The following is a 15,462-nucleotide window of genomic DNA, read 5'->3' on the forward strand; positions in this document are numbered from 1 at the left end:
GGAAATAAACGAAATGGTGCATCAGCAAACAAAATAAATAAAGTAATAATGCCGTCTCCGAAAATACTTCCGCAAAGCATGCACTGATGTTATTTGCTCCAAGGAAAGATTGTGAGTTCCCATTTAACAGTTCAATGGGAGTTCCTAACTTCTACTTCTATCTCCTAGAAGGAATATTTAAGGGGTTGGAATGTCCTTAAAGATGATGGACCTCAACGGATTGGGGGAAAAAAGAATTGGATTGGCATGAGCCAGAACTGATTCCAATCAAACACTGATAGAATATTGTGGAATGACATTTGACTGCAAGTGCTTAGTTTATTCAAAGTGTAAGATCCACAAACAACCCAATAAATAAAAACAAATGCAAGGCAATTTAACTTACAATTTTATATTTATTATTGGGAAAATAGGTTTTAGACTTTCCTGTAAAAACCACACCTTAAGTTTGAAGCTGGGTACGAATCACCATGTCTAAGCTGATCGGTTATGCTTATGATTTTCTTGTGAAATTATTTGTCACACCAACACCACCTCAAAGTACACTTTTAGAATAAATTCTCCATAAAATATAAGGAGGTAAAGTGGATGTTTCATGAATTATATTTCCGGTAGAATACCTATTAAATTGCGTAGTGTTGAAGTCAGGGTTAAAAGTATGCGTTTCATGATTTAAATAATAGCTATATGCTGATAATTTAGGATTTCGATTCGTAAAAAGTACTGTTTTGAGTCTTTAGATTGCCAAAAAAATTTCCACAATTGGACTATCTTAAGGCCAATAACAATGGTGTCTGTATTCATATCACGTCCCTACTCATGCGATTTAAAAATCCGACTCAACTGGCCTGATTTTAACTTAATTAAAAATAGGATACATTTGTTTAATCAGTAGCCTATTGCTGGCAACCTGCAACCAATGTCAAGTGCAACTGTGGAAACCCGCCGCCCTATGTCCCATGAGACTGGCCAGCCGAGGATGGATAACGTCATCTTTGCTATTGTGTGTGCTACACAAATCTGACTACGCTCGTAACTACGATATAAATATATATATAAAATGGAAAGTTGCATGTTGAACGACTTAATGGTTCATTTCGAGCTGGTTCGTGCCTTGCATGGCAGCCAATCACCGCTGGTGTGCGTATGAATGGGTGTATGACAAACATCAATTGTACAGCGCTTTGGATAAAGACGCTATATAAATTCCAACCATTTACCATTGACCATTTTCCATTCATTTGCTTATATAAAGTTGTCGTTGCTGGAGTCTATGATCCATTTAGCAGTATACCGGAAATGCTATTCAGGGGCAATACAGCTTTACCACACCATACACTTGCAACAGTCTTACCAATTTGAGCACAATTGTGAAATTTGCCCTGACAATCAGTTTGCAGGAATTTGCTGAATATGAAATGTCATGGTTTTCAGTTCCTACACACCCATGTTTCAATCACTTTTCAGGTGTTCATAAATCATTTTCACAAAATAAAACTTTTTTTAAAATTAATACAATTTCTCCATGAAGGCTGCTCATCTATAAATATCAACATCTAAACTAATGTGGTTTCTATGGAATGGACATTTTTTTCCTCAAGCCTAAAACATCTTTTGAAATTGCATGCATTCAGTAGTACATCAAAAAATATGCATTTACAATTTTTTAATATTATTTGGAGCATATAAGCAGTACCCTTGAGGGAGAAGGAAGGCCACTGAAGTATTTCTTGTCCGTCACTGTTCCAGTTGGTGGTTTATTTTCCAGGAAGTAGGTCAAATGAGAATTGGGTTATCCAGGACTGCCACTCCTGCAGCCACACCTCCATCAGAATATTCTGAACTCTTGGTTCTAAGAAGATGTCCTGGGCACTCATTGAGCAGCATATTTGTCCCCTGTCTGTGTGAAAAAAAAAAAAAAAAAAAAACCATGATTACATTATACATTAAAATTTAAATGAGTGACCAAACAATTACAGTATTTTCAGACCTTCAAAATGTCTGTGTAGTCAATACACCCACGATGCTGCTTTTGCACCTAATAATTTGATGCTTTATTCTATTATTGCCTGCTATTTTTTGTGAATAAGCAAAAATGCTTAGATTTGTGCCGGAAGAAAAAAGTGTACTCTATACCAGGGTAAATGATATGGCCATCATATCTCCATTATGGGCAGTGTGTACCTCACATAGGCTCCAAAGATGCCCAGCTCACTCAGACATGTGCTGAGTTTGAGGGGATAGCCACTCCTCAGCAGGTAGTTGTAGACAGGCTGGGGATGGACCTTGTCCATCAGAATGTAGGCTGTCCTGTCTGAGCTGCCCTTCTCTCCCGACAGCACCTGGCAGATATCTGCACCGTAGATATTGTTACCTGCCAGAACAGAACTGCTCATCAGCAGGTGGGTCATAAACAGCAGGGAATAATAGAATGCTGGAATGTAAAAAGCAGCGCTGCCTTACCCCCTCCCTCCCTCTGGGGTTTCAGGACGTACTGGTCTGGGTTTGCCAAGGCCATCGCCACAGTCTTGTCTCCCTCCTCTCCCTACACAACAAAAAAAGAACCATATGCATCAGATAACGGCACAAAAGACCTGTGACGCATCCAGTCAGTACAAGCAAGCTTCTGTTATTCATTGAAACCAATCCTCATTCCCATCAAACAGGTCTGGGGTAAGTTTCCCCAATTGTGACATGCACAATTACAAGAGAGCTGTTGAAAATGTCACACTGCCCAAAACATGACGTGAGGAGCATATTTAACAAGTAACAAGAGTAACAGACTTGCCTTCAGTTAACTCTTCAGGCATGTTTCAATAAGGAATCAAAATGAAATTAAGAGGTTTGTGCCAACAAATTGCACTTTCTACAACATAATTGACATGAGACAATAGGCTACTAAATTTACTGAGGCAGATTGAATTGCCTTTTTAATAAAAAAATAAAATCACTTTCCGAAAACTGCTCATATCTGAAAAGGCACATTTGTGGTAGGGTGAGGACATAGTTTTAGGTATGTTTAGATATGCAATTGATTTGTCCTCTATCAGTACAAAGGCTGAAGGGGATTAAGAGAGCACACACAACACTTCCAGACATGCTGGAGATACTTCAAGACATGCTTACTGCAACAACATACTTTGGGAAACTCACCCCAGTTCAGTGGATGGAGAAAATGTGGTAACACCACTGAGTTGTCTCAACAACATGCACAAAATTATAGTCATTTTGATAGTCATTTTAAATGACCACAATGATAGACATTTTGATAGTCATTTTAGATGACCACAATGATATTCATCTCGTGGGAAGCATCGAAATGGCATCAAATTTGTACAGCAAGGTAAATATATCAATGTTATTTCATTCATCCGTTAATATCCATCCATCCATCCATTATCTTAACCCGCTTATCCTGAACAGGGTCGCAGGGGGGCTGGAGCCTATCCCAGCATACATTGGGCGAAAGGCAGGAATACACCCTGGACAGGTCGCCAGTCCATCGCAGGGCGCACACACCATTCATTCACACACTCATACCTATACCCGGAGGAAACCCACGCAGACACGGGGAGAACATGCAAACTCCACACAGAGAGGCCCCGGCCGACGGGGATTCGAACCCAGGACCTCCTTGCTGTGAGGCGGCAGTGCTACCCACTGCACCATCCGTGCCGCCCCGTTAATATCTATTATGGAAATATGTTTTCAGGCCAATTTCTTTTCTGGTCGCTTCACTGGAATAGTCAAATAAAACGTGTGTCCTCTTTATGTTGATGATTCTTCCAATCATCTTTAACGATCTATCAGATCAAGAGCAGAGCAAAAATTAAGCACGTCAGGCAAATTTTTATCATCACTCTGTTGTGCAACTTGAGCTTTGGAAACTAGGCATTTTACATTTACATTTTTGTCATTTGGTACATACATGTGCCAAATGACAAATACACATGAAGTGTTGTTCTAAACATACAGTCATCCGAAGTGTAATTTGAGGGATAGGGATATCAGAAAGGGGGGCGGGGGAAATCAGGAGGTAGGACTAAGGTACAGTTTGAAAAGGTGTGTTTTTAGTCTGCGTCGAAATAGGGGGAGGGATTCTGCTGTCCTGACAGTGGTAGGCAAGTCATTCCACCACTGAGGAACCAGAATGGAAAACAGGCGTGAACGTGCAGCTCGACCGCCAAGTGCTCGTAGTGAGGGAACTAAAAGGCGACCAGAGCTGGCAGACCGGAGTGGTCTAGCTGGGGAGTAGGGAGTGATTAAGGATTGTATGTAAGGTGGGGCAGTCCCCTGAGCAGCCTGAAATGCCTACACTAGGGCCTTGAATCGGATGCGTGCGGCAATAGGAAGCCAGTGGAGGCCAATGAGGAGCGGGGTGACATGAGCCAACCTGGACTGACTGGTGATCAGGCGGGCTGATCACCAGTCCTCAACAGTTAGTGAGAGGTCGATTGTCGGAGAGGATTTAGCAGGGATTTAGAGAAGCTCAGTTTTGGCAAGGTTAAGCTTCAGGTGGTGGGAAGTCATCCACGCAGAGATATCAGCCAAGCAGGCATAGATCTGTGTGGTGACCTGGGTATCGGGGGGAAGGAAATAAAGAGTTGGGTGTCATCGGTGTAAGAATGGTAAGAAAAGCCATGGGAAGAGATAACAGAACCAAGAGACATGGTGTATAGCGAGAAGAGGAGAGGACCAAGAACTGAGCCCTGCAGGACTCGTGAATGGCATCGACCGTCTTTGCAAAGAAGGAGACAAAGTCATCAGGTGTGAGTGATGAGGGAGGTGGGGGGGGAGGGGGAATGTAGAGGGGGAATGTCTCACCTCATCCAGGGTATAAAGCCCAGCAAAGGTTGCTCGCATCTGAGCTACAGCCTCGGGGTCATCTGGAAAGAACTTCTCAAGGACACCAGGTCGGGCTAGCTCCTGCTGCACTTTCTTGGTTCCGGCCAAATGGGTGCCGATGTCAGGACACTTGACTGCCAGGGACCGCTCCATCATAAGCCTCGCCTCCCAACTCTGTACAAACACATTACTCAGGATGAGTGGTATGTTTTTGCTCATCTGACACCCTTATTCTGAGCACCATACAGTACTGTGAAAAATTATTTGCAGCCAAAATACTTTAAAAAATGTATTAAATTAAGGGTTACCATACTATAAAGATCAATAAATCATTCAAAGCAAAATCAATGGTAGGTTGTAGCAAATACACTCAGGAAGCACTTTATTAGGTATTTATTAAACTAATGTTTTATGCGTTGTGTTTGACGTGTTGTGTATTCACAGATGCTCTTCTGCATACCACTGTTGTAATGTGTGGTTATTTGTGTTACTGTCAGCTTTGATCAGTCTGGCCATTCCCCTCTGACCTCTCTCATCAAAAGGCGTTCCTGTCAGCAGAACTGCTGCTCACTGGATGGTTTTTTGTTTCTCACCATTCACTGCAAACTCGAGAGACTGTTGTGTGTGAAAATCCCAGGAGATCAGCAGTTTCCGAGATACTCAAAACATGCTGTCTGGCACCAACAATCATTCCACGATCAAAGTCACATATCATATTTTCCCCCCTTTCTGATGGTTGAATGAACATTAACTGAAGCTCCTGACCCGTATCTGCATGATCTTACGTATTGTATTGCTGCCACACGACTGGCTGATTAGATAATCACATGAATACATAGGTGTACAGGGGTTCCGAATAAAGTACTCAGTGAGTGTATATTGCAGGTCATGCCACAGGCTTTCTGCAGACTTTGGCTGTCTCACTTGCTTTCCAGGTAATCCCAGACAGCTTCAATCAAGTTTCTCTGAAAAGCAGTCTATTACTGAACAGGTTACTTTGTTCTTTAGTACTGGTCAAAGGGTAAACTCAGATCTGCTGAAAAATAGAGACCAGAAAAATAACAGTAACTGTGTACAGACCTGTTCTGTGTAGTTCTGAGGCATGTACCCATTGCGAAAGTACACTAGTGCAACTTCTTGACCATCGCTACAGAAACAAAAAGTCAGTTTCACTGGCCATATTTCATGAATTCCCCAAAAAGTAATAATCAAAATGTAAATTACAAATATTTTATGTCAGTCTTTTATAAAGAGTCAAGCGATGTAAACTAATTTTCCTTCATGATGCAATCTACATGCTGAAAATATCAGCATAAACCTACACAAACAGCCTCTTGTCCTGGTCCAGCAATCCAGTCTTGCATACATCCTCAAAACGCCTTCGTACGACTGGAATATTTCTGCACACAACAAAAGTAATTTAGAAGCTAGTGCGGAAACATAGACAGAACAAACACTACTATAATGTCCTACACAGCAACAGGAGAACTTTGTGTCAGGAATTCCTATGAAATCATGAATGCAAAAGAAGCTTGTACTCTCTTAAGAAGAGTTCAGCTAATCAAAGCATTAACCACTCCCTGTTGGACAGCATCACCCTACCTGTTCCACAGTTCGTTCTCAACATATCGATGGTCATAGATATTAATCTGACAATCCTCCACCAGGAACATGACCACAGCCCTGCAGAAAACATGATCAATGTTGTTAAATCTTATGCTATTACAGTGTGTTCAATCCAAACATTCAGCAGTAGCATTTTTCCATTTTGTTAATAAAATATGACCACATTTATGGGCAAACTACAGTTTCAGCATTATTAATCTCAGCCAAATTCTTAAATTGACACATTTAAACAGAATTTTCACAGTGGCTGCATGCCATCTATGCCAAGCCATTACATGACTTAACAGACACAAAAGCGGACAACAAAAGTGTTTCAGGAATACAAAACTGCATTCACCAAGACCCATCTATAATCAATAAATGTAAAAGTTAACTGAAATGCAATATCTGACAAGTAATGAGAACCGAAGTAAACCCCACTATAGTGGCAACCTGTAATAATGCCAATAGCATTATTACCCCAAAAGGAAATACAAAAAGAAGAGGATTGCTATTGAGTCTTTCATAAGTCACAAGGACAAGTTTGCGGAGTGACAAAGCAAGAGCCAAGTAAGAGACAGTAATAAACTCTCACTAACATTACAAATTCAACAGGCTCAACTCCAAGGTTACATAAATGTCAACAATCAAACATGAGTTATCTATGAAATGTACAACACATTGCTGAAGACATTACAATGGATTTATTTAGAATGGTTGTGAGCTTGTGAAAAGGGGACATATCAGCCTTAAAGTTCAGAACGCATTATCTCTCTTCTTGATTCACGCTGGGCATGGAAGCACATCGGAGACAAATTACTATTCACCTAATTACAGGAAATGTGACATGACTATCACATTTTACCCAGTGGTATCATCAATATGGCAACAAATCACTCACAATCTTATTTACCAAAGATCGAGCCAATTGCAAAGCTAATAGACGATGATTGCCATGGGGCTTCCAAAGCAATCTATACAATATATCACACACCTGTCAGAGCCATACAACTTCCAGGCCAGAGCCAGGGCCTTGGCAAGTCCTGCCGCTGGGTTATTGTCCAGGATCATTTTCCGTTCCTCTAACCGGCCAGCAACCTTCAGAATGTGCCTGGAGGAACAAAGGTGCCATTTTCAGAAACCTATTTTCAAGTCATTTGCAGGTAGTAGTATGCCAGAATGAATATATATATATATATATATATATATATATATATATATATATATATATATACACACACCAGCATGACGTTTTGAGAAAGGGTAATAGTGACTTCTTAAAGATGTGTAATGAGTTAATTGTTCTTATGTTAGTGGGCAGATGCTTTAAATTTTAAAGGCACGCCTGCCAATTTCTTTATTGGTTCTGGGAACAAAAAAGAAAGGTTGCTGAATATGTCTAAGAGGGAATGCGGATATGTATGGTGTTAGATATTGTTTTAAATAAGAGGGATAGTTCAAATGGATACATTTGAAAATACATTGGAGCCAGTGGAAATGTCTTTGAGCATTAGGGGGTAACCAGTTCAAGGTTTCATACATGGAGCAGTGATGAGTTTTTCATATATATATATTACATTATTGGCATTTGGCAGACGCTCTTATCCAGAGCAACGTACAGTTGATTAGACTACGCAGGAGACAATCCTCCCCTGGAGCAATGCAGGGTTAAGGGCCCAACAGCTGTGCGGATAATATTGTGGCTACATTGGGATTAGAACCACCAACCTTGAGTCCCCCAGTCATTTGCCTTAACCACTACGCTACAGGCCGCCCAATATATATATATATAGTTGGATAACTGTATAATCTAGGCATGATGAGTATGGGAAGAAAATGTTTTGGAATAAATGCTTTTCTTATTTTAATTCAATATTCCAAATAAATGGAAGATGGAAGTACATTTTTGACTCTTCTTATATCAGGGGTTCCCAATTGACTTGCGAGCAAATCTCGACCCCAGCATTAAAAATGCTGACATACAGTAGGTCAAGTCCAAATGTGACATTGAATCATCATTTAATTTTTTTATATGAAGGAGCATCTAGGCAATTATGGCCTAAACTTTCATTAAATAAAAAATAAAATGGATCATGGCAGAGAAGCGCTACAAAATCCAGCGATGCAGGATCGTTACGAGACAATTGGCCTGAAGAAATCCATAATATTCGGATCTAGCAGAAACCACGGGATGGAAAGTGTGGCATCTCCGTTCCGCTCCGTTTCCGAAAGTTCGGCTGATATGATGTTGATATGGCACTTGTGCAGGTCAGCGCTCTTTAAGTTGACATTTCTCTTTTTCGATGCAATTTAAACGTTTACTCGCTAGCTTGCTACAGCTGGCTATTGTTGTGTGTGCGTGCGTGCGTGCGTGCATTCAGTTGCGGGATAGCGCTTGCTCTCTTCATAACAAAAGCCCAGCTTTCATGTACACCGCGTCCACATGGGTCCTCTAGATACTCCGGTTTCCTCCTACAGTCCAAAGATCTGCAGGTTATGTTAATTGGAGCATCCTTAGGGTATGACTGCGTGTGTGAGAGTGACCCGTCTTGGATGTATTCCTGCCTCTCCCCCAATGCATGCTCCACCATCCAACTCAACAACCCTGTCACCAGGAGAGTGGTTCAGAAAATTGATGGATTTATACAGCCAAAGAATCAGGGCGCCATCTGTTGGTGGGTTTTCAGAATTCCATGATGTGTTGTACTGTACATTACATTATATTACATTACATTAATTTGGCAGACGCTCTTATCCAGAGCGATGTACAGTTGATTAGACTAAGCAGGAGACAATCCTCCCCTGGAGCAATGCAGGGTTAAGGACCTTGCTCAAGGGCCCAATGGCTGTGCAGGTCTTATTGTGGCTACACTGGGATTAGAACCACCAACCTTGCGTGTCCCAGTCATTTTACCTTAACCACTACACTACAGGCCGCCCCTACAGGACAGCATACACTTGATCAGACACCATAAACATAGTTAGTGGGCTCCAGAAAAAAGGCTGCATTTAATAAACAATGGATAATGATCTATATTTTATGTTCAAACCAATGGGGAAAAATATATACTTTTATTTCAATACATTTACTCTCATGCTTAAATGTTTCTTATTTCGTAATAATTTTTTTCTGAAAACCACAGCCAAACTTTTTCACCCTTAACAATTATTGTAAATAAAATCAAACAAAATTGGCAATACAATTTTACTTAATTTAGTTAATCTCAGTCAACAGTAACTGTATTGGGTCAGTCCATCACTTCCGGGTACAAGAAAATACATAAACGGTTACACATACCCTTTAGCACTGTAAGGGCAATAATGAAAAGACATAAAAAGTATGGAATGGTTGCAAACTTGGCAGAAAGAGTATGCAAGTACATATTATCTCCATGGACCCCATGGACATGAGGCACGCCATAAGTAACCAGTGGTCCAGGGGCACTATTTAAGTAAGGTCTCATTTCATTTTGCCTGGATCCCTGCCCCCATTCATGACATGAAAAAACCTAAATTTACATCAACACACCAACTCCACTACAAAGACTGGTGTTTCTGTACACAAAAAAAGAGAAAAACTAAAAAATGAGAGCAGACATGCCTCCTTACAAATGTTTTGCTTTAGGCAGTGAAGGTAACCCCCTCGTAGGGGATTCCTACATCGCTTGAGGGATGTCCTACAGACTGCCCCCCTGTCTTGCCCTCATGTTCTCTTCTCTCAGTGCATGCTGTACCTGTGAACAGCTGGAGTCCGTGAAGAAAGTCCACCAAAACTGGCTGCAATGGTGTTGATTTCGATCTGCTTCAAGGTTGTGTTTCCATCAGTCCCACGGTCCAGCATGTAGTCAGAGCGATTCAGACCCACAGCTATTGGCTGAAAAGCACAACAAGTTACATTTTGAACAATCAGAGAGAAATTATCATGTACAATTATTGCACTGAAAAACATCTTCACTGCACCATTCATGAGCATATACACTGGACAGTTTTGTTTTTGAAATGTATTTTATGTTAACTTCAGACAGAACTACATAGGCTACATTGATAGATGCAAATAACTAGCTAGCACACAAAAACAGGATGGCTGGGTTACGATCTGCCAAGAACTATCTGCAGAACTAAGACCCTGCAGACTTCTGGAAAAAGATCTTGTGGACAAAGAGACCAAGACTAATTTGAAACAAGTTATGGCAAGAGCACAGTGTGGAGGCCAAAAGGAACAGCCCAAAAATCAAGGCACCCCACCATTTACATAACATTATTATATCCCAAACATTATGGTGCCCTGAAATTGGGGGTATGTATACATTCTTGTGAATTTGCAAATGGGGAAAGCCAAAAACACCTGAAACAGACTGAATACTCTAGTGACATGAATTGTTTGTAATCCACAATTTTAGATTTGTAATCAGAGTTAAAGGTACAATAGGTAAGATTTTTGTGTTAAAATATTGTTACAAGACCATTGTAAATCCCTTCCTATCATTGAAAAAGGCTCACTGACATGTTGACAGCCTGTGTTTATAGTCCTTAAATTCGTGTTTCAAAGTGTACATTTGTCGGGCCGTCACTCTATCAAAATATTGTGCAGCTGTACAACAATTCAAGAGTTCATTGGTTGAAAATTGATTCTAGCTGCCACAGCCAATGGTGTGGGGGGTTATACAGATTGAAGTAGCTGCCCAAATTGCAATCCAGACAAGCGATCACTGAAACTCTGTATACTATTGCTTATTATCCAAGCAAAGACCACATATCTGGTTATAAAACCATACCAGTTTGTTATTGGTAGCAACAAGCAAATTAGCTGTAGTTAGCTTGACAAATTTACAAATATCCACTTAAAATATAGGCAATACGAAGATAGTAGTGATTTCACAAGCGTTGTAATTTAGGTAGACATTTGTAAATTCGGGAAGTTAACTAGTAATAGCTCATTTGCTTGTTGTTACTGATCATGAACTGGTATTGTTTTCTAACTAGATAAGCAATAGTATACAGTTTCAGTGATCACTTGTCTGGAGTGCAGCTTCCCGAATTTACAAATATCCATCTGAAGCACAATGCTTGTGCAATCGCTATGTTCGTATTTCCTATATTTTATATTTGTAAATAATTTTTGGATATTAGTAAATTTGACAAGCAATTTGCTCGTTGCTACCGATAACAAACTGGTATTGTTTTATAACTAGATATGTAGTCTTCGCTTGGATAATAAATAATAGTATACAGAGACAGTGATCGTTTGTCTGGAGTGCAATTTGGGCAGCTACACGAACAAGCCCCTTGGCTGTGGCAGTTAGAACCGATTTTCAACCAATTAACCCTTGAATTGTGGTACAGCTGTACAATGTTTTGATACAGAGTGACAACCCGACAAATGTACACTTTGAAACACGAATTTAAGGGCTATAAACACAGCCAGAGGCTGAGTCAACATGTCAGTGAGCCTTTTTTAAATGATAGGAAGGGATTACAATGGTATTGTAACAATGTTTTAACACAAAAATCTTACCTATTGTACCTTTAAATATTAAAAATACGCCCTTGTCCCAAATATTACAAGGCTCATTGTATAAACTAAGAAATGTCTGTCTGCCTACCTGGGAACAGCCTTCTTGAAGAATGTGCCTGTATATATTGAACAATCTTGCAGTGAAATCATCCACTTTGATAGTGCTGGGGAAAAGGAATTATTCAAATGAAGATCCCATTTCTCCACTGTGAAACCATAAAGAGAACTTCTACTTGTAAAAGAATAGCAGAACTCCTGAAAACTCCACCTCTCTACCTGTAGCTTGTGCAGATATTGCCCCAAACTACTGCACTTGCTGCAGGTACCCATTTGAATGAAGACGACAATGGCCGGTTAGGGCACATTTTTTAATGAACTTATTTGTATGACTGGTTTCTAGGCTAGACTGCCTTGCAGAAGATAAACTTGAAGCCATTGGGAAATTCAAATTATCCAGCCCACTGTAGAAAGGGTAGAGGTGCGTCCTGATGCATACCTCAACCAAAATTTGCGTTTTGGCTGCCAATATCTCTGTACAGAATTTGCTTTGGCCAGCTGCCCAAAGAATGAGCAAAACGTTTTGCGGTGGAATACCCCTTTAACATTTCTTTTCTCGGATTTCTGTATAGTAAAGGAGATCAAATCTGCTACAGTTTTCAGACTGCAGCTTTTGCCTATGCAGGGCACACATCTAAATCCAGGTTGCCTTTAGTAGCATATTCTCATATACTCTCTCACTCTACCGGAAGCTGCATTAGCACAAAAACATGAAGTTAGCACCTTATTTACATCAACACAGGACTACATTCCTTCCATATAACAGCCAGCATGCAAGGCTGGATTCTGATGTTACCTGGCCAGGGCTTCTTGGAGGAATTTGGAATCCTGGCTGATCATGTCCACCAGTCGGTTAAAATTTGTCTGCACTGCGAGCGCCTGGTCGAAGAGCACTTTTGGCAAAGGGGAAGGAAAGAGCGAGAATGGGGCGAAGCACACCACCTGCAACCACAGCAGAAGATAAAGCGCACTCCAAAAGTGTGCTCACAGTAATGTTAAGTCTGTTGGTTAAGGCGATATACTTAAGGCATTTGGATTTCAGAGCAAAAGATGAATATGAGAAAAGTACAGTACATTTTTTTGTGTTGTCCCCCTATTTTCCGATGTCCAAAAGTAGCCCTTGACTGGATGCACTAGAAGTAAATTAAAGCAATAGTCTAATATTTGGTTGCATAGCCATTTGGAAATGCCTTCCCTCCTGAAATTCCAGCTAGAATTCCAGGCGGGGTTAAGCTGTGTTTATATTTTGCTATAACCTAAGAAATACTATATAAAAAGTAGTATTCCAATCATCGTCCTTTCTGTATTGCTATGTACTATGGAATTTCATAACTATTAATTTGGAATTTAACAAATAAAATCTGCAGACAAAACACTGCAAAATAAACAGCATTCCTGTCTGCCTATTCGCCTCATTGAGCCCCAGTCATTCTTCTCTTGAACTAACACGATTTCAGTTTATCTAGCATTAGTTAATTCAAAATAAAACATTTTGTCGAGCTCCCGAATTAAATTAAAGTCAAAGCAATATTCACCTCCGACGAATTTGGCGTTTCCTTTGTCCTCATTAAAACTCCAAGCAGAACAGCCGTGTCTTTCGCAACAGCTTCTAAATCCCTGATCAGCGCTTCATTCATTAACACGTCCTCCGGCATTGCCATTGAAGCCATCTGCAACAGCATGGTATTTACAAATTCAGAAAATCTACGCAATTTAAGAAACCATGATGTGGAAGTGTTACCAGAGATGAGTGCTAACAGCCTACATTCTATAAGTATAGACAGCTAAAAAAGAAGCATAGTTCCAACAGTCTTCGGTGCTTGTGCTAAAAGAAAAGCAATGACAAAAGCTTGTCCAGTAATTTAGCTAGGAAATTGCATACTCATCATCATGATTTGCACATCCAGCTTAGACATGCTGTTTGTGTCTGGTCAAAATGAAATGGCTATTTAACGGTCAGCTAAAAAACTGTTTACCTAGCTAATATGTTACGACAACTACAGAAACGCTAAGGAATATACATGTAACATTTTACCTAAACCATTTCATGCAAATCCATTTAGCTGTCAACTTACTAGCATTGTCATCATAGAACGGCACATACAAATTAAGGCTGAGTAGCGTCAACTATAGTTAATTCAATAACGTTGGGGAGACACACGAACAGACCTTGCTCTTGTTTATCTTGGTGCAAGTGGTAGTCGGCTTGTGTTTCTGTAAGATTGCTCCAAATCTTATATCTATGTACTCAGCAATCACAAAATAATCTTTCCCTATCCGCTGGTTCCGCACACTCGTGTCAAATGAAGCATCTCTGCTTCAACCATAACTCGTTTTTCCGGTAACCACAGGCTAATCATTACGCGTAGTTTATTGGTAGGTAAGAAAACACGGATGCAGGATCACACGCGAAATTCACGCCGCTTGACTGCATACATGTATGGTAGTGAAGTAACAGGAAACTAGCCCTCTCTCCTCATCACGCTTAAAACCCACCAACCACAATGTGATCGTGCAAAGTCACCCTGGGGCTAAGCTTTTACGGAAAAACAGAGTACATTCGAGTTTATAGGCCAACAAGTTACCTAGTCCAAACAGCTGGATTCTGGCCAGGACAGACCTCTGTAGTTGAAGCGAAGATGGTACAGGAAAATACAAGATAAACATGTTATTAAGAAAGTTAATGGCGATCAGGGTCTGGAAGTTGTAGTCCAATTATAGTCCCCATAACGTTTTGCGAGAAAATATTATTGATTAATCTACTAATCAGAATACTACTTTCCCATACGCATGTTCTAGTTCTCGGGGACAGATAATCCACCGAGTTTATGCTCTCGCACCGGCCATTGGCTCCGGATGTCATTGGTCAAAATGTATCAGGTGAGCTGACAAGAGCACCAGCACACATAACAGTGGGTGCGTCCCATTAGCCGGAAAGTCCATACTCCGTAACTCCACTCCGCTGATCCACTCCGTGTCCCAAAAGCCGATATTTGTGGACTCCCTCTTCCTCTTTCCGAGGAAGACGAACAAAACGGCCTCCTCCACTCGGTTTTGTATAAAACGATGTATGTTTCAGCGGAAGTCTTTTCACGTTTCTGGATGACTTCATCATGCTCACGCCCATATACTATGAAAACCCAACCCACAAAATTTGTCACTGACCCGATCCAGAAAGCAGAGATGGCAGGGAACTTGTGCATCCTACCTGGATTGCGAAATCTCAGTTTGTTTTGTGGCTCATATCCTACAAACAAATTCGGCAATTTAAAACAGGGAAGCGGGTTTATATATTTGTTTGTACATAAAACCAGCATGACTCTAAATAAGCATGGCAGCTATAATTATTTCAGTAGCCTACATAAACATGCATGGATTAATTTATTCAACCAACCGTTTCCAAATGACATATTTATAACCAATAAGTTAGTTACAGATGT

The 15,462-nt window shown here is 40.5% G+C and overlaps 1 protein-coding gene across 6 annotated transcripts; it reads right to left on the reverse strand.

Moving 5' to 3' along the window:
* Positions 1–375: 375 nt before the first annotated feature.
* On the reverse strand, positions 376–15,047 carry LOC133139434 (glutathione synthetase-like). Of its 6 annotated transcripts, none has more exons than XM_061258976.1 (14): positions 14,968–15,047; positions 14,608–14,644; positions 13,558–13,692; positions 12,819–12,964; positions 12,054–12,129; positions 10,185–10,324; positions 7,445–7,561; positions 6,448–6,528; positions 6,168–6,245; positions 5,926–5,992; positions 4,825–5,019; positions 2,464–2,545; positions 2,185–2,374; positions 376–1,900 (listed from the first exon to the last, which is right to left on the reverse strand). In XM_061258976.1, the coding sequence occupies exons 3-14, from the start codon at positions 13,690–13,692 to the stop codon at positions 1,777–1,779; spliced, it is 1,431 nt and encodes a 476-aa protein (XP_061114960.1). In that variant the 5' UTR covers positions 14,608–14,644; positions 14,968–15,047; the 3' UTR covers positions 376–1,776. The 6 variants fall into 6 exon arrangements, with proteins under 6 accessions (XP_061114960.1, XP_061114963.1, XP_061114962.1 ...); XM_061258979.1 differs by lacking the exons at positions 14,608–14,644; positions 14,968–15,047 and adding exons at positions 13,097–13,155; positions 14,098–14,422 and having other exon boundaries at positions 12,819–12,915; XM_061258978.1 differs by lacking the exons at positions 14,608–14,644; positions 14,968–15,047 and adding an exon at positions 14,098–14,422 and having other exon boundaries at positions 12,819–12,915.
* Between the last annotated feature and the right edge of the window lie 415 nt (positions 15,048–15,462).

Source organism: Conger conger, chromosome 10, assembly GCF_963514075.1.
Source record: "Conger conger chromosome 10, fConCon1.1, whole genome shotgun sequence".
Lineage (NCBI taxonomy): Eukaryota > Metazoa > Chordata > Actinopteri > Anguilliformes > Congridae > Conger > Conger conger.